A 20,497-nucleotide genomic window follows, 5' to 3' on the forward strand; every position below is an offset into this window, starting at 1 on the left:
TTTTTTTTACTTTTTTCCTTGTACAACAAAGATAAGAATAAGAAACAGTTTCTATGCTGTTAGAATATGGTGCCATATAAGCATTCCAATTAGGCAGTCTTCTAAAATGGATGAGATTATACTATTTCTTTAAAAATACTCTAGATGGTATTCTAAATCTGTGGATTGCCTTCAATGCTTTGTGAAGAAGCACCCATAAAAATTCTTTTTAAATGAAGAAAGCCAGTAACACTGAATATTCTCTTAATGCAACAGTGATAGTAAGATAATAAGAAAACTGCTTGTCAGTTCAAGTCTGAAATTTTCATTCATTCTTTAAAATGAATGCCAGCAGTACCTATTAAAGGCAAATTGATTCGGAGGATACTCTAACATCAGCATTATACAACTAGGCAGCTATATCTAAGTCTTATGAAATTTCTATTTATTTCTTGCTTTTTTTCAAAATATTATTTCATGTTGTAATTGATTTATGCCTTACCAAGATTCAAGAATGAAAAGGCAACTTTACATACATCCCTGTTAAACTGTACTCAGAGCGCCACAGCTAGATGAAATAAAAATAACACTTGTTGTGTAATATGCTATGATTCAGCAGATTCGTGTGATTTCATTCTTTACATATAGAAATGACCCTTATCCTTTCTGATGTCATAGTGAATTTGTAGATTTTTCTATTGGTTGAATACCTCTATGGACCTATGATGATAGCTCGGAAGTATCTCCTGTTATTAAAAAGCAAAGTCAAGAAGCCTCTTTGTTTTACTTCTCAAGTAACAGTGAAACAGAGATGCGTCACCAATGCTCTATGAATTACATGGATAAAGTTACCTGAAAATCTTATTTCCTGATTTCACTCAGCACTGAGTTACTATGATTCAATTCACACCTCTTCATCTTGCTCAAGACCTTAATATATTCATTTTATTATGTATGAATACATATGTACATTTTATTATATATAACATATTCAGTAAGTCCAGGAGACAGAGAAGTCACCAATAAAATCCCCCTTAATTTGCATGTTTGGAAGGAAAGAAATCACTGGAAAGAGCCCTGTAGGAGACAGAAGAAATTGTGTTGCCAGTAGGTGTCTTTTCCTTTGACTCTAGTGGACTTACAAATAGTCCAGCAGGAATTTCAAGTGACAACAGCAGCTACCCACCAATTTCAAGAGTGTAGGTTCAGAACATGCAAGATCTAATAAAACACATTCTTTTAATCTCAGATTTATGTAACCTTGCAATTCTGTTGTTAAATTTAACTTTTTAAAAATAATAATAATTCTTAAAGCAATTAAAAAGAAAAGAAAATATGGGGAAACATGTAAGAGTGCATACATATATGTAAGTTGCTAGTTCATCTCGCCTATGACATTGGACAGGCACTTGAGCAGTTGGAGAAAGATGAAGAGGTAGAGGTGCCTGAAATTACAATTGCAAATAATTTGTCTCCCACTGGAGAAAATAAATAATGTACAGCAGTTAGAAGGAAAACTTTTTAATTCAGTGAAGACTTCACACTAATTTGCATCAGGGACTGCAACAAAGAATGTAAAGAGGAAAAGAATAATAGCAGGAAAGAAGACTAATTACAGTAGCCAAAATTAAAAAAAAATGTTTATTGTATCACGTCCCATTTCACTCTGCCTTTCCCTCCTCTCCAGATATATTGCTGTCAGGTATAAGAACCACTTGAATCCATCCACTTAATTTTTTCCAAAAAATTGCTAGTATCTCACTTTGTATAATGTATTTTCCTCTCACAGCCTTACCTGACCGGGAAAGCAAATGAATAAGAACATTTTTCAAAGAACAGTTGTGCCCTACAAATTAGATTATGACACAGGCACCTCACTGTACCAGCTATTCATCCCCTTCAGTCATTTCCCATGTGCAGCAGCTAAAAACCAGAGGGCTAAGCTATGCTGGTGACAATGAAACCCAAGAATATTTAGCCTTTCAGGAAGACCAGAAGATCAAACTCTCAGTGGCTGAAGAAATCCTGCTGGTTTTTTCTTCATCAAAGAAGAATAAAAGTTTTCTCACACAAAATGATTTGTTAATATTATCTGTAATTCAGAACAGTTTTAATTTCTATTTAGTGTTAGTTAATTTTCCATAACTCACCCCTAGACCTGCTGAGTTTTACTTTATTCAAAAAGTAGTTTCAGTGAAGTTGTACCTCAGCATCATATTCCAGAAGAAAAATAGTCTAATCAGTTCTTTGGTTCTTATTATCCCCACACTTCTGGCCCCCTCTAGCTAGGATGAAGGGCAACATACTATATTAGTGAATTTGGCTTACCCCTTTGCTGCAACATCCTTACTCACATGCTTGTGAAATTACTTGATATCCTACTGATTTGTTTTCATTTGGTGCCAGGAAGAAGATTTTTGCATTCATAAGCAATAATCAGAAACCAAGTTCAAACTGAGTTTTCCAGCTGTGTTTTAAGCTACACAAATAAAAACAAACGGTTCAAAATCCAGGTAGGCTGACATTGTCATGACAGCAGCACAATGCTAACAAGCAGTCGTAATAAATAGGACAGTGTTGAGTATCCTTAAATTGCAGAAATTCTCCTGCCATAGCCAAAGTTTTGGATGGCTGACTGAGAAACAGGAGCAATCAAAGCTGAAGAAAATATTTGACCACCCAAGCTGCTGCTGAAGAATCATCTCTTCCAGCTGGGGCCTGGAAGAAGAAGGCAGGGAATGAGGTCATCAGGCTAAACCTGAACAAGCAAGCAAATCCAAAAACAAAGGTAAATTTAGCAATACCCTCAGCACTGTATACAAAATGAAGGAATACACAGGACAGGTCTTGTGAAACAGAATGCTGTAATTAACAACGATGCGGTTAGCATTCATGCTAAATAGGCATGCTCTGCAGGTTGCTATTTTGCTACAAATCCCTACTTGCACACTACTGCTGATATTCTCTGTCTCCCTTTCCCATAGCACACAGATGAATTTAGTGGAAGTATGACTTCAGATGAAAACTTCAAGTACACCAGAAGACATGTAGAAGATTAAATCACGGTCTCATAAATAGCAAAGAACAGAATAATTTCTAAATCTACCCTGTAGTCAAGATGCTAAATCAAGATCTTACCTTTCACTCTGGGTTCAGTAGGAAACATTTTGCTGGAACTGTGAAAAAGTAGCTTCGAGATATATAACGCAAAGGAAGAACTCCAGACAATCACAGCTACTTTTCTGATCACACTTTGGATATTTCTTTCACATTTCCCTGAATCTGGGAATGGGGAACTGCTAATAACTGCAAGTTTAACCACAGCTGACCGTACAAGCACAAAGTAGCTATCAGTGGAAAGGCAAAAGAGAACAGCAAATAGCAGATGACCAGAAAGCAATCATTCTAAAATTCAGTACAGTCTTACCTAGAGGAAAATGAAACATTCCCACTGTGAATACGCATAAACTGGAATAGCCAAAAGTTAACGTACGAGACCATGTACCTGTAACAGTTTTATCAGAAAATGTGAGAATTGTTACCCTCTACAACTACCTTATTTTTCTATGAGGCTGAACAAAACCACAGATCTTTGTCTTTTGTGCAGCATCTTTGCATAAGTTTCATCACAGTCAGGCAAGTTTTGCTGTGCAGAAGTTATTAATCCAAATGTTTTCATAAAAGTTGCTGTGGAACTTATTTGAGAAACTGAATGCTGATGACCTTCAGATGACCAAACTTCAATCAGTACATGTATCATCAACACATATTTTGATGGAGAAACACAGCTGACTTCACTATCTAAGCGAATTTCCTTTCTAGGCAAGAGCCAGTTATTGGCTGCCTAACCTCTTTCCTTAATGAGTTAAATAATAATAGAAAGTAAGCTAGCAAAGGGCAGGTCCACTTATTTCTTTTCTGTAGTCTTTTGGATGTAGGAGGACCTGATTTTACATCAATTGTACTACATTGCTCCTCTAGGGTTTCAATAAGAATGAAAGCTAGGGCATGGAGGAATTTATTCTAGCAAACTCTTACAGTCATCTTCAAAAAGAACTGTAAATGTTTCCAGTTGGCCAGCCTTTGTCCTGTGCTGTTCGGTGTTCAATTTCTAAAAAAAACCCAGCTCCAGATACTCAGCCACCTCTTCCGCCAGATTTGGATACCTGCTGCAACACAACAGGTAACATCCAGCTGACTGAGCAACCAGCTAATGAAACTAAATGGAACTATGCTAATGGTACTCCACAGTTTCTCTTCTGCTCGTGTGGAGGAGAGGGGATGGCAAGAGCACAGTACATAAGAAAACGTTCCCTACAGGATCAGAATATTTTCTCAGTTTCCTCAGGATACCCCTGAAGAGGAAGACCAGAATCAATCACACTTTCACTTCTACACTGAAAAGCTGATGCTTTTGTGCACATACTGTGTTGGTGGTCTGGCTGATATTTCACAAACAGAATACAAAAATCTTCCTGATTTTTGTTTCAAGTAAGTCTCAAGGACTCAATTTACTAATAGCTTTGCTTGCATAATGGGATGTTTACTTGTGCTAACTTCTCACACTGTGACTAGGAATGTGTTGAGGACAACAATTTCCCTTGGGGGCACTGTGGAGGATTAGGGAAAGACATATGGGAATGGTCTCTCCAGAACTGGCTGTATGCAGTGGCAAGCAATTTTCCAAGATCAGAGAGCTGGAACAAGGTTCATTCCTGTGACAAAAGAGGAACAAAAAATTAGACTCCTGCTCTCAAAGAAAATACAGCCCTTAGTTTGCAGCACTGGCACAGAACTATTGCATATTGCACATTTTTTAGGGAAATTCACCCCCAAGACAGAATTTGCACACAAGATCGTAATGTGACTCCATGAACTATGCAGAGGAAATCGTTCAAACACAGACCCTTTACGTTTCTATAGAGGGGAAGTTACCGCAGGTGCTATACTGATGCTGTTCCTATAGGTTTGTGCTCTGCTGCACACCTACCAGTACTGTGTGCAAGAAGTAAGGTCCCTGTGTCTCTGCTGAAACTAAGGAAAAGGACTAATAGAGCAGAGGCTGGGAGAGCTGAGTGGAAGCAACAGAAGCACATGTGACACGTGCACTAAGTTCAACTTAGTAAAAGAATACGATCTGGAGTCCCTAGTTTGGGCATACAGGTGGAAAGGTATAGGGCTGGGTTTGTGCTTTCTGGCTCATAGCCATATGAAAATCCTGAGTGAAGCATCCAGAGTCAAGAGTTGAGTGTCCGTGTCTCTGCTCTAACTAGTCAGTCCAGTATTCCTTGCTCATTGGAACTATCATTTGAATTCTTTCATCACTGACGCACAGAGATCTTTATTATGGTTAATTCAATTTCTTACTTGGATTTTGCCTTAATTAAAAGTCAGATTTCTTTGCCCAGGTATGGGATTCTCTCAGTCTATCCCACTGGCCTATCTTGGACAGTATGATACAACAAGCAGCCCTAGCTACTAACCCTCTGGCCAGCACCCCACTGATGTTACCAGAAGAGTGCAACTGAACTATTCAACTGCTTATTCTTCACTGCCTTCCCAAAGTCCCCTCTATACATGCCCAAAAGGCAGAGAAATATATCCTACAGTTTGCTGTAGTTCAAGCTAACTTAAAGAGTGGTTCAACCTGCTCAGCACTATTACAGTCTCTATGCTTCTTACTATGGGATCTCTCAAGAGCAAGGCACAAAGCCTTGTGGGGAAACAGCATATGAACTACTATTCCTTTCTTCAGACTCACCTCCAGGGAGAGGATGAAAGACAATGCAGATAGAAGATGTGGGACTCAAAATGGAACTGTGGGATTAACTCCAGTGGTATTCCTGTGATGAGGACCTACAGCGTATGGGTAGGTTCTAGACATGCTGTAGCAAAGAGTGGTTGTCAGCAGAGCTTCTAGCCTGAGGTGGACTGGTGCATGGAATCATGTCAGCTGATAAGAACTGAGAAGCATATAGAAATGGCCACAATTGCTGCCATTCAAATTAAAACTGCAGTGAAGACCTGACAATTAAAGTGCAGACACTACTTCCACTGGGTAAATGCAGCAGGGATGAAGTGGCACACAGGAATATTTGATTTTTGTATTAAGCTTTTGTTTTAAAAAAAATGTAGAATGTGTCATTGTCTGATAGGGGTATTGAACAGCTCTGACTGCTGTGATACAGTTGAAACCTCTGCTGATGACAAGTAGTAACTCTAAATTGTTGAAGCATGGAGCAGTTCAGCAATAAAACACATTTTCTTCCTAAAGACTTCAGCCTATTGAAAAACAAAGGTTTGTTAAAGTCCCTTGCGATCAACCCTTGCATAAAGCGTGCATATTCCCAATGTATTAACAAGAAAACTGATTTCTTGGAAGTGAAAACATCAGGTGTTAAATTTCCTCATTTACCCTCTTCTACCACTATAGAAACCATTGCACATAAAAATATTGTTTGCTCAAAATAATAATAATAGTACTGAGTGTGGAATAAATGGAAATAGGTAAAAAAAAAAACCTAAAAAATATGTTTCTTCAAAGACACAAAGGAAACAAAACCCCCTACCAATTTACCCATATTTAAGGACATCTATGTTTAGGGCTGCATAGTGTTTCAACAAAAATCAGTGTCTGCTGAACATGCAAATGCTTTACAAGTCAGGGCTGTAAGAAAAATATAGTCATGTTAATTTTATAAATGCTTCTTGATGTCTATTGCGTATTACAGATTGAGAAGTGAAATTAAGAGAGCAGCAGGATGTGTTTATTTATCTGAAAGAGGTCACTATTCCAAATCAGTAGTTAACAAATGGTTAAAAGGAAAGCATATACTAAATGAAAAGACCGCAGTAAAAAAGCATATCTAAATTCATCTGGAATAAAATAATCCAGAAACAGCTTTAATAAAAAGCAGTCTCACTCCTGGGATGTTCAACTAAGCCAGCTAATTAGCCCTGCAAAGACAGGGCAAAAAGACTATTTAAAAAGAAAGCGCAATAATGAAACTTAAAGAAAAGCATTATAAAACAATCTCTCAGCATAAACGAGACAAGAATTCATTTTCCCCATGGCACTCTCCACAGCTCCTGAAAGTGCCTGCTGCTGCCAATGAATGAAATAAAGGGGGAGGAGGGAGAACAGAGAGAAAGAGGTGTTATCTTACCAGCCGACAGAGCTTATCGCTCCACTCCCTTCATGACGCTGGGAACTCACAAGCCTATAAAATGTGCCTTGGCTCCCAGTCCCCTTCTCCTTCAGCAAAATCAAAAGCAAGAGGTGATTGTACAGAAGAGGAATAGGATGCTGTTCTACCCAGAGGTAGCTCTCCTGACTCAGCTGGTACAGCATTTCTAACAGTTTGAACACCGTAGCAAAGCTTTTTCTGACAGATCTTCCTATTACCTGCCATGCTGCCTTATTTCCTTTTTTCTTTTTTTCCTTTTCTTGTCTGTTAGTGGGGATTTTGGAGGGTTGGCAGAGGGAGGTGGGAGAGGCACATCATTCCTGGAAGAGAGGAGAGGAGCATCCAAGATGACTTCTGTCCCCACAGCCAACTGGAACGTGAGCATGAGCAGCAGGTGGAACACGAGCCTTGCTGCAGCAGGAGATCCCTGGGGACAGTCACTGGGAGTGCCAGCTGGAAACACTTCTCCCCCTGTAGCATCCTCAGCAGCCAACTTCTCCAATCAGTTTGTGCAACCTTCTTGGCGCATTGCCCTATGGTCTCTGGCTTATGGTGGTGTGGTGGCAGTGGCCGTTTTTGGAAATGTTATTGTCATCTGGATTATCCTGGCTCACAAGCGCATGAGGACGGTGACCAATTACTTCCTGGTGAACCTGGCCTTCTCTGATGCCTCCATGGCTGCTTTCAATACTCTCATCAACTTCATCTATGCACTGCACAGTGAGTGGTACTTTGGAGAGGCTTACTGCCGCTTCCACAATTTCTTCCCAATTACAGCAGTCTTCGCCAGCATCTACTCCATGACAGCAATTGCTGTGGACAGGTGAGAAAAGAGAGGAAAAGCTCAGGGGTGAGAGATTGAGATCAGATTCTCTGATGAAATAAAAATACAGAGATAGCAGTAATCAAGTGATGAGAGGCAAAGCCCTCAATAGTTCATCAGTTGTGCTCCTCTGTACTTAAGATCTCTCCCTAACACACTGTTTTTCTCCCTGTCTTTGGTCTTTCTCCTTCAGCCTTTCATAGGTTTTACTCTCTTGTTTTCTTTTACAATAAACACTTCCTCTGTTTGACTTCAGCTGCTCTCTGTGCTCCATCCTCTAATACTAATTCTATAAAGCAGATATTGCTCAGGGTTTTGTTTCCCCACCTGTGAAAACAGTACCTGTCCCTCAGTCAATGTCTCTAATTCATACTGATAAGGAGTTGTAGAGATTGTGTGTGAAGGGAGAGGATTTCAAATTTCCCTCCTCTTGGTATTTCTGCAGTTGGCAGAGGCATATGCCGCCTCCTCAGAAATCACTTCAGACCCTGTTTTTAATATCTCTTCTCACAGACAGCTCTGAGCTGCTTGGTTCCTCCTGACTGTAACTAATGAGACTATTTACATTGCTGTCTGTGCATATCCAGAGGTCTGGTAAGAACCTGGTTTCAAAGTGCTTGATTTTTTTCTGATTACTTACAGCAAAAGAAGCCTTTGTGACTGAACGAAAACAGGACAGGGAAAAACTTTACCTTTGTACTCTTGACAACAATGGAACAGGACAGCTGTAGTCTCCATAGAGTAAAGGGAAGATGTAGTTGTCAGATTTTCAACGGAGGTGTTTTGATGGACCATCTTTCTCAGGTGCTGTGAGTCTCCCCTAGGAAATGTTCCTTTCTTTATGATCATTTTCCATTTGCTACACTGGAGAGATAACTTACCCCATGCTTTAGAAATCCAATAAATTCCTGAAATTTCATTCAGGAAACCAGATCACTTTTACTTCAGATCTTTTATTCCTTTTAGCAATGCATTGAAATTACTCACAAAATTCCTTTTCACATGTTCAAATCACGTTACGCATCTTGCCTGAATCGACTTGGGAGAACTGCAGTACTTTCTGGTGATGATAGTTAAGATTTTATAAGGTTCAATCCATCTCCTGAAATGTTATTTCTCATTTCCAGGTGCAAAGATTGGAAACATGTTGTGACTTTTGTCTGTGCTGTAGACAAGTTCATAATTATGCTTTTTTCTGTTGGCCCTTAGTAATTGTAAATTTTAGGTGGCATTCTCAGCCAGACGTGGTTCTGTTCCATAAAGCTAAAAGTGAAAGACAAAATGAGATTCTCTACAACTGTTCTACCCCTCTGCTCCAGGGATGGGTGAAGACAGGAGAAAATCAGTGCACCTTCCTCCTGCCAGTCATGTATCTCGTTCCCAACTGTTAGTTCCCATTAATAATGGAGGCGGTAGTGTAAAGCTGGTGATATTATCTTTAGCCAGGCAAAGATTTCTTCCATTGACAATTTGAGCTTAGTTTAAGATTCTCATCTATTTTGAGCTTTTCAGAAAGAGAAAAGTGTTTTAGTTGATGCTGCAAATTTAACTGTTATTGCTGCAGCTGATAATGTCATTAGCCAAGCACTTACTAGGATGCTCTGAGTAAGGTTTTTTCATTTTTCTGACAAAAACATTCACAGAGATGTAGTACTTTCTACCTTGAAAGCTCCTAAATTTATGCTAGAAACTGGAAACAAAGGTGAGTATAGTTCCTTGGGAACCCAAAGGGAGCACTTCCAGAGTGAGTAAAGAACAGCCCTGCTCCACACTGTCTGAAGTGCAAGGGTCAGATACAAATATATTGGAAATGCTTTCCTCACTACTGTTATTCACTCTGATCTATTTCTTGTCCAAAAATCCCCTGAAGAAATCACTATTTTCACCTCACTACATCTTCCAAGCTCAATTGCCCCCAAAGACAAATCAAAATCTTCCCTTGGGGGGAGCAATGCCACAGCTGTGTTTAGGTGAGCCTTCTGTAGTACTGAGGAACATCTTGTAAAACAAACAGAAGAGCAGTCTATCCCTCCTTCCCTATTCACACTGCTATGCTTTTTTCTTTTATACTAAATCACACCTGATGCGGTCAGCACCTTTAACTCTTTCCTGGCTACCTCTGCAGAACACTTCTGCAGAGTCAAATAGAAAACTGAGGGTCAAAGTGAATCCCAAGGAATGTCCTTGGACATGCAGACTGCCCTATTTCAGGGCACAGATCTGCTGGGTGGACATTTTTTAAAACTTTGGTTCCCATTTGTTTTCTGTAAAAGTTCAGCCAGTGCTTTAGACAGGACACTGCTTTAGTTTTGATCCAGTAAACTTATCCTTACACATTCATGTTAATTTAAAAAAAAATATTTTTTAAAAAAGCTACAAATTAGGATAAAGCTACTGAGGAAAGCTACTGAGGGAACTGAAATGGTGGGATTGTATCAGATGATTTTAAAGTAGAAATTGTTAACATCCCAAAATACTGACATGTCACAAGTTGCAAGTCATTAAAAAGTATGTTGTGACACATTCCACTGATAGTTTTAGAACATCCAAATTTTCACAGAGTATGAAAGAGTCACTGTGATTCTAGACATCACTGAGCAGAGGTCATGGGCAGTACATGTTTCCTTTCACATCTGATTCTGTAGGCCATGTTGTCTAAGTTGGGTGCACTGTGAAATTACTGGAGTGACACAGACTTCTATGGAGTAGGTAGTTCCTGCAGTGGGGTGTGGTGCACTGGGAGCTGAGGATGAAAGCATCCAACCACCCTGTCCTGGCGGTCTTTTTCCCCCATCTTCTGCTTTTTTTTCCAACAAGCTGTTTGCAGTCTACTGCAGAGGTGCCCCAGGTAGCTTTAACCAAGCCAGCTCAAGTATCAGAAGCAGCACAGATTTTACATTGTGCTGATTCACAGGCATTCATTCATTCATTCATTCATTCATTCGTTCGTTCTTCTGTAGCTTATGCTGCACAGTACCACAGTTACACTGCTTCCAGTGCAACAGTTCCTTTAGCTACCTTATGGGAATAAGCTTTCAAAATAGCCTAAGATAAACTGAATAGGGGGTAGTTCTGAAGCCAATAGGCCCTTGCCACTGGCCAGTGCATGATCCTGAAGGGTCTTGTGTCTTAACTCCATCTATGACTAGTGGCTGTGGTACAGTTCTTGGACATATTAAAGACAGTAACTTAGCCAGAATTTAAGCCATCTGGCCCTGGCCATTAAAGACCCACTGTCCCTTCCCACTAGTTCTTAGCATGCAAAAAAGGTGGTTCATGTACACTGGCAATTAATTTCCAATCCCAAGGTTGCCTCATTATACAACCAGTTCTGTATGTAGCCCAGAAATCCTCTGCAGATATCTGATGGTTAAAGTGGAAGTTTGGAGATGTAGCAATATAGCATGAAATAGCATGCCTTCAGTACAGCACTTAGTATACATGCATTTTTTCCTGTAGCATATTTTTCATGTAGCACATCTACAACATGATTTTCTCAGTTATTATTCTCGCAGCAATTCCATACTCATTCCTCATTTCAACAAGTTTAACTCTGTAAAATCAACTGCTCTTGAATTAAACAAGATATTCTAACAGTGACAGTGGGTAGTTGCTGAGCCTATTCACATCTTACCATTTGTTTTCTTCCTAGTATGCAAGCAAACTTTTGGTCTTTGAAGAGCTATTACATATATATCAGATTTCTTTATATGCAAAAGTAATTGAAAAGAATGACATATATATGTCAGGATTTCATGCAAAGGTAAATAAAATTACATCTACGATACCCCGGTGTTGTGCCTTACTGCAAAACAGCCTGCAAGGCTTATTGCTGTTCAACATGGGTCAACATAGTAGCATCAAAAAGACCTACATAACTTTTTTTTAAAATAAATTATCAGGAAAGAGAAAAATTATGGATTTGACAATCCTTTCTAAAGATCAGATTCTGCCAAATGCTACCTATCTATCCTAGCCCTATACTCTGCAGAAATCTCAGCCCATTTTTCAGTTCAACTGCTTGCAGAGTCAAAGGTATTGCAATAGAAGAATGAAAAAATAAAGTACAATGTTAAAGAGAATTCCATATTTTTTTATCACAAAACTTTCCTCACATGTTGTCTTGCTGTAAACTCTGGAGCTGTTACAATTTGCTGGCTCAGTGAGCGATTAATAATAAAAGTTCAGTAATGAACTTCAAATCAAGAGGTTATCAAAGTAATCCACCATTTTAAAAACTTAAAACGTGATCATGTCCCAAAGTCCCATTATTATTTCAATAACTTCATCTTTCCCTGCTTTTTTGATCCTTCTGATAGAATGAAATGCCCTTTTTTTTGACTTACAGGCAGATACAGAACTTTATTCTACATTTGTCTAGTCCCACGGAGTTGTTCTAAAATTTCCTATTTGTATTTATGCCACAGAACTGTGTTGGTGACTCTATTTTTGGAAGGAATAAGGCTATTAAAATTAGAGCTAAAAGACAGGTATAGCAACACTCTTACCTCTGGTACCCCAGACAGCTCACTTAAATATGACTACACAGCATCATGTGTTGACATGGATAACATGCTGACATCAGGAGGGATGTTTTTAAAAATCTGATTGAAAAATCAAGTAAACAATTAGCAGCAGAATGAAAGTCAGAATCCAAGAGCCATAGGCCCAGCTTCCTCTTTCCCAACACCCCTACACTCACTTTGTTGAACACCAGACTCAAAATCAAATTAACCTTCACTAATAAAAGATTAGATAATTAGAGAATCTCCATGTTTCAGCATATGATTGATTCTTGTTATTAGCAGTCTCTGTTTCCTTTCAGTTGACCTCTTCATTTCTTTTTGATAAGTTTCCTCAAGTTTTTATAGTTTCCCCTTTTTAAATTAAATCCCACCATAGCAGCTTTTGGGGGCTTTTATTGTTTCTGCAGAGGTGGTAAAACCAGCCATACTCTAGACACTATTCAAAGAATAATAACATTTAAGCCTGACCATAGACACTGTTCAGGACCAATTCAAGAGCTTCTTGTTTACTTTAGGCTTCTCTTCATAGATGCTCCATAGGGCAGTCTTTAATGTTGACCAAGAGTACATTTTATGTCTTCATAGAAGTCAGTGATACCTTCTATTATTATTGCATTAAGTGCTATCACAGTCTTTCTTATTTCTTTTGGCATGTCACCATTATTACTGTGAATTAGCCGAGCATATAATCCTGAAGTTTATTTTTTCTGAGTCATGTTTGGAATTTAAAACCATAAAACTCAATATTATTCATTAATACATTTGTTTTACTTGACTTGATTTTAAACTATATTTAGCATTCAGTTTTATTCTGCCTCTTGCACAATCTTCTCCTCCTAGGTTTACATTCCTCCTACCTAGTTTCTAGTATGCCTATTACACCAATATCCTTATTCAAAACTTGTCATTCTAGTTTCCCACCTGATTTTTTAGACTTCTAATATGTCTACAGAAGCACACATATACTGGGTCAGTTTTCTATTTTTATGTGACATTGTTCAGTTACTGATGGCTGATAATAATCCCTCAACACACTTACTAGACCACCATAAGTAATATGATATAAGCTTGTAACAGAAGACAGTTATGAGGCATAAGCACATGATGCAACTTATCAAATGAAACCTAAATTCATCATGTGTACACACTGAGATCCTCAAAATACCACTTAGCCTATTCATTCTTTTCAAGTGTATGCTGCAAGAGCAGTTATTGTTACAAAGTAGTACCACAAGCCCTGTAAATGAATGTTACTGAAATTCTGAAGTAGGCAGTTGGCACATTGAAAAATGTATTATCTTTCTAGTAGAATACATTTTGGTATCTGTCTCTGAGTTCCTATTCCTGGGACAAATTGCTCAAGGCCTTCATGTGCCATAAACATTTTAAACTGATACACCTGTCAAACCATACACAACTATTGATGTAAAATAACATTATCTGAATTGAGAATATCTGTTACCTGTCCTGTGTGCTCAGAAACACTGAAGTATAAGGAAATATGTATGTGAAAAAAATGATCTCAAATATGTCTAACAGGTTAGGATGTGTAGTGCACAGGGCATGACCATATGTTGTGGTCATATGGCAGTGGCATCAGCAAAGGAGATGTATACTGGTACTTGCATTCTTGTACATATGCTTGGTACCAAGTGCTTTGTGCTTCGCTCACTGGTAAATATAGGGGGTTGAAGCATGCATCACCCAGCCAGCTGCTGTCCCCTGCACAGAGCTCAACCCAAACAGAACTGCAGCCTTTGGCCCCTCTCTCACTCCTTTCCCTCAAACTATGTTGTCTCAAAGTAAATGGTTTCCATGTAAAAGAAGAGAGAATTTGCACTGAAGATGGGGGAAGAGAGAGATGAACATAGGAACAACAAAAAGGTGGATGGATTTCTTTTCAAGTTTCTTGTGCTTTACAGGCTGTTTCCCCCCAAGAGATCTCCCTCTCATATCTGAGAATATTTTCATTCAAAGAAATGGATGGAGGGATGTTTCTGTAAACTCACTGTGCTGGGTTTTTTTTTCCACAAGATGCCATTTATCGTTAGTTAGCTTTACCTGCCTCTAGTGTCACATAATTACACAAAACACCACCTGCCCTACCCTCAAACTAAAGTTCAATACATCTTTTTTCCCAAACTAATAGATGATATCACAATCATGACTTCATGAATCAGTCTCGGACACTGCATATCATGAAGGGAAAAATGCAAGACATGCTTTTAAAATTATCACTATTATTACTATTATTACTTTGCCAGTCAAACTATAGAATCCAAATAGGAAATTCCTTCCCCACTCCTCTGTGTTTCCCAGTTTGTATTTTAAGGTGAAGCACATCATATTTCTGGATTCCAGTATCTAGGCTGCCCTCTGAAAAATGCTCGTCCTCAGAACTGGAGAGGAAAAGTTGAACAGGAGAACACTAAGGGTTCAAAAATCAAGAGGTGAAATATAAAAGACTCTTTATGACTTGGGGGCCTAAAATGATTTTCTGGGTATGACAATTCTCTTTCTTTCTTTCTAAGAGGTGGAACAGTTTCTGCGGAACATCCTGATGCAATGGCTACAAGATTCAGACTGTCAGAGATGTAGAAAAAACAATCCATTTCTTGCTATGGTACAAACTCATAATGATCAGGCAAAAAGACAGCAACTTTTTGGGTTTTGGTCAAAATTCGTGTCAGAGTTTTGTTATTGATAGCATACTGAGATAGTTTGGGAGTAAATATAGGCATAACAGCTATTTCTTCCCTCTTTGTTTTGCATTGTGTAAATATTCTATGTAACAAGCTGCTTTCAAAAGATGCCATGGAAAAAATGAGGTTGATACTCCAATATCTTTAGGAGTATAAGCAACATTTACAGCAGTGGCTAGCCCCAGGTCTTCTTGTTCCAGGTAGGAAACATCTGACAGGTTCAAACCATATGTTCAAATGAGAAGTTCATTTTTGACAGTATTAGCCTTAAATACATTTTCTCAGTGCCCTTATTTATAGCTTAGTGAAAACTATTAAAAGATACATCTGCAGTTCATGATGTAATATAGCCTGCAGTACTTTTCAAAGATAGTGAAGGGTTGGGGTTTTTTGTTTTCCTTCTTCTTCTTGAATATTATTGCCTATATGCATGTATTTCTGACTGATTTACCAACCAGAAATTTGTTTCATTCACATATTTGTGTTTACTAAAAAAAAAAATATTTCCAAATAACTGCAGAAAAAAAGAATAATTCATATGACAGTGTCCAAAACTTAGGCAATAAGAGAGTAGGTCTGTGCAGATGGAGCTCTTTTCGTAGACTTTGCATTGATGTTGGTCCTTGATAGCCTGATTAGTTTGTACTCCAAGAACAGGAGAAAGAGAAGCCCTTCTGTTAGGGGAAGTGACTTAGTCCATCATTTTGGAGACAGACCAAAGAAAAATGTTACCCCTTTTCTACCAATATGCATAGATATGGAATACATTGTGTGAAATCATTTCCACACTTATAAAAATCTAGCCCATTGTCAGTTAACAAAATGTTCCTCAAGTAGAAAGCATTGCACTGAGAACTCAGCAATACTGAAGAATTTCAGTATTCCTGTTTTAAGGTTTTTGTTAAGAGGTACCCAAGAGCAAGGCATTGAACACTAGTCCCGATTTCAGACAAACGGCAGTGTTATGCCCTACTCAAAGCATGACAGCCATTCACCAAGAGCAGCACATATGCCTCTGGGTAAACCAAGGTCAAGTTATCCCTCTGGGAGATTACCCACTGATCTCTCACAAGTGTGTTTGTTTATCTATCATGCTATCATAAACTCTTTCTTTATGCTATTAGCTTTAAGGTGATCACTGTAGAACAGTAACATTGCTCACTGTCAATTCTTCTGGCCACCAGAACCAGTCTTATTCAACACTCAGAGACAGTCCTATAAAAATGCCCATAGCCACTCTTCCTGCAGAGAAAGTCAGTCTAAATGAATGAATACAGACCACTCAGACAAGAAAAGATGGAGCCTTGCACTAGTAAGTAGAAGATAAAAATCAAAGAATGTGAAAGTTAAAGATTTGGTGTCCATCATACAAAAAATGCCTCTAAAAATATTCACAGTTCATTCCATCTTTTTTAGTCTACTGTACTTACCTTACAAAAACTTTTGTAGGATTTTCCACAACAATGCTTTAATTAAGGGCAGGAATCATAGCAATTTCCCTACCTCAGTTTCTTAATTACTAGTTGATTCCAAATACAAAGTTTCAAAACCAGCGTCTGTTTTGAGGGAATAACAGCATCTGTGCATTCATGAAGGAAGTGCACTCTGCTGTCAGCTGCTGATGAGCTATTTATATGCAAGAATTATGATTTCCTCTCAGTCTCTTCCTTTTGTCAAGTCCCAGTTTCCTGTTACAATCTGGGACTGAATTGATTACTTTTTTCCCATTTGAGTTTATAAACACACTGTAAACAGGCAAAGCAAACCACTTTAGATAATTAAAGGGTTCCAACAGTGTTTCTAGATGGGCATTTGTAGGATCCAATTTTGAACATCGTTTTGTTTTTAAAAGTCTTGTGTTTTTTCCTACAATTTTCTAAATAATGTGTTAAGAGGGAAGATTTTCCTGCATGTATTAGTCCGTGTATGTTGTTTTAAATAAAAAAAAAAAACGAGGAATTTTTTTTATTTTTTATTTTTTCTACTGTCAGGACCATAATACACAAACTTCAGGAGCTTTTACAGTACTTACCAGTTATTTGTCTCTTATGTTATTTGCAAACTGTAAGAGAGGTACATAATTATGCTGTCATTATAACCACTAGCTTAAAGAGTTTATAAATGTTATTCAAATGAGGACTGTCTTGTTTCAGAGAAAACAGATTTTCTTGATTTGACGAACTCAAGAAACAAGTACCAAACAGTATATTGTAGACTCCAGCCAAACTGAGCAGGTCTGAAGGAAACTAGATCTATTCCAACCCCAGCAGATAAAAAGTCTTGAAGGAAAAGAGGGCTGCAGCAAGCACACTGTGATGCACCAGCCATTATAACTTGCAGCCTGACTTATTTCTCATTAAGTTCAGTGGAAACACCCTTGGTGACTTCAGTAGTAATTACCAGGGACAAAGATTAACACAAGCCAAAGCCGGAAGAAAAGTGATGACAGTGAGATGCATGATCACAGCAAACAAAACCATGTGTTAATGATTCTAGTAATTAAATTAAAGCTCTGCCTAAAAATGCCTACCTAGAACATGGTGTGGATGTTGAACAATCCACATTCTTGAAAGTGTTGTCTTGAGTCTCTACCTGCATATATTTACATCCCTAAATTTTTAAATGTGCATATTCCATTTTATAATTACCTTCCAAGTGTTAGTTTTTACGTTGGATGGGGTAATAACGGTTTCTGCTTCTTGTGATAAATGAGGATAATGAGTTAATTATTTTCAGTTGATATGTACTTTAGATTCAGCATACCCACTTTATTGTGTGGAACAAGCTATCTGTGGCATTACCAGCAACTCCCACTGGAGTGAGAAAGTATTAGAAGTCTGATCCTGAAATCAAACTCAGTGAGAGTTCAGAGCCCTTTGGTGGGCAGTCCCATTGCTCTAGCCTGGTGACTGACTGAACAGCAAATGTTCAAAGACTGAAAAGCATATTGGCACAGCACCCCACTGAATAATGTTTGTGTGGCTACAGAACGCTTTTCAGTGGTGTAATGAGTCTTCAGTGACTTGTAACTACTATAAATTCTTTTTCAGCTCAAATGCCTACCATCTTTTCGTGTCCTCAGAGACAGAGGTGTGAGGAGGTCCAAGATGTGTGTACAAATATCACAATAACATGGTGGACCTACAAGGGCCTCAGCACTCACCACTTTCACTGACTTCAGAAGGACCAGGGAAGTTCAGGCTACTTGAAAGAATGGTGGAGATGAAGAAGAGTTAAGACAGATGACATCAGGGCATCAGAGAAGTCCATCTGTTCCCCTTGCACGCTGTTTATGGTTGGCTGATCACAGTTAGAACAATTCTTTGGGAGTTCTCTCCCATACACCTGCAGAGTCAAAAGGGCTTGCCACCACAGATCCCTACTGTCAAAACATTGTGCTCTTCTACCATTTCTACGTACCTTGGAATTTCTAGACAACTAGGGCTAATTTTTCTCGTAAGTCTTTTGCCTTTATATCACCCCAGTTTCCGTTCTTATTCTCTTCTCTCTCAACCCAATTTCTATCTGCTATTATTCTACAATTCTCTTTTCTTTGCTTCTCCTCCTGTTAGTTTCTCATTATTCTTGTTTCACTTCTATTCCTATTTTTGCATTCAGCAAACCGTTCCCCAGTCTCAGTTCTTTTGATTTGGCTCCAGATCCTGTAGCTCATCATTCTCCCTTTCATTCCTGGCCTACTCACACAATCCTCCTTTTTCTACACCACGTTCAGCATTCAGTGCACAATTCAGACAGCATATCTGCTGCTTCCCCTGGTAACTGGCACTTTCCCATACAAAATATATGTAAGGATATCAAGCAAACAAGCCCTAATGACAGAGTTACACCATGAAAGACAACACAGTTGTCAGCCATGGGTAACTGGAATATATAGGGACAATATCCTGCATCATACATACACATTATCCCACACTTAGCCTCCTCACCTCACTAAGCATAGAACCTCTAGCCTGTGCTAGCAGGAGCTTTCATTCCTGATGGAAACATCCTGGCCAAAATGGAGAGAGATCAAAGGCAAGGGTCAACTGAAAAATTAGCTACTGCTCCTTCAGATTGAGGCTAAAGAGATAGACAAAAAACTTACCACCCTTAGGTACCAGTAATGTCAAGATAACATTTCCAGCAAACAAAATTATAGGCAGGAGTGGCTAAGCCTCCTTTGCAAATGACAGCTAACAGTGCAGGAAGGAACTCAATGCTCTTCTAGGCTTCCTTTGGCTACAGAGATGAACATTCAGAGACAGCTCAGCTACAGAGGTGTTTTTTAATCTACAACTGAGAGTCATTCCACATCCACTATCCTTAACTATGGCAAAGATGGCTTCTCTAGGAAAATGCTACCAAACTTATATGACAAGTTTGAGTGAGTGTAACAATTGCAGATATAAAGCAATATCTCACTATGTTAATTAAGCGATTTTGTTTCTAAGAAAAGTCACTTAGGGAACGAATTAGATACTTCTTTGTAATTGCTAGTGTATTGGGAAATTAGAATAAATTAGATTTGTTATCAAAGGCTCAGTAGTAGAGAGCTGTCAATACTCTCTGGTCAGCTAAGTCCTTCCTGCACAAGGGCATTACTGAGGGAATGGCCAAGGGTCCTCCACCTCTTCCCCATCTTGTTTGTTAGAATGACTGCCTGTTTTGTTTTTGTAATCCAGATTGTGCAAAAGCTAGACTGTTGGCTTATTACTCAACTTTCAACAAGAAAGACAAGTAGCCTTCTTTTCGTCTGATCCTTGTCCTTTGACTTACGTCACTCAGACTGTCAATGGTTAAAATTTTTATCAGTTCAGGCTGTATGAGTCATTTCATGCAAACAATCTAAATCTTCAAAGGGCAGTCACCAGACAGGGAGACAAACCAACAGAATTTTATCTCAGTTGAAGAGAATTACTGCTGGTACCTATTGGGAATAAGAATAACGTAACTGGGAATAAGAATAATGTGAATATAATAGAAATTTGGCAATGTCTCTTTAACCAAGTATAAGTGATAGGACAAGAGGTAATGGCCTCAAGTTGCACCAGGGAAGGTTTAGACTGGATATTAGGAAGCATTTCTTTCCAGAAGGGGTTGTTGGCTGTTGGAATGGGCTGCCCAGGGAGATGGTGGAGTCCCCATCCCTGGAGGTGTTTGAGTCGGGTCAACATAGCACTGAGGGATCTGGTGTAGTTGGGAACAGTCAGTGTTAGGTTAATGGTTGGACTGGATGATCTTCAAGGTCTTTTCCAACCTAGATGATTCTGTGATTCTGTA

General features: G+C 38.7%; 1 protein-coding gene across 3 annotated transcripts in view; it reads left to right on the top strand.

Moving 5' to 3' along the window:
- Positions 1-7,240: 7,240 nt before the first annotated feature.
- Positions 7,241-20,497, top strand: part of TACR3 (tachykinin receptor 3) — a 38,324-nt gene continuing 25,067 nt past the window's right edge. The window contains exons 1-2 of one of the 3 annotated variants that reach the window (XM_026847856.1): positions 7,241-7,300; positions 7,533-7,989. In XM_026847856.1, the coding sequence (XP_026703657.1) occupies positions 7,550-7,989 (440 nt within the window). In that variant the 5' untranslated portion in view covers positions 7,241-7,300; positions 7,533-7,549. Of the gene's footprint in view, positions 7,322-7,453; positions 7,990-20,497 lie in introns of those variants that run through there. The other 2 variants (XM_026847857.1, XM_026847855.1) reach the window with 2 other exon arrangements.

Source organism: Athene cunicularia (genome assembly GCF_003259725.1).
Source record: "Athene cunicularia isolate RWA chromosome 4 unlocalized genomic scaffold, athCun1 chr4_part2, whole genome shotgun sequence".
Classification (NCBI taxonomy): Eukaryota; Metazoa; Chordata; class Aves; order Strigiformes; family Strigidae; genus Athene; species Athene cunicularia.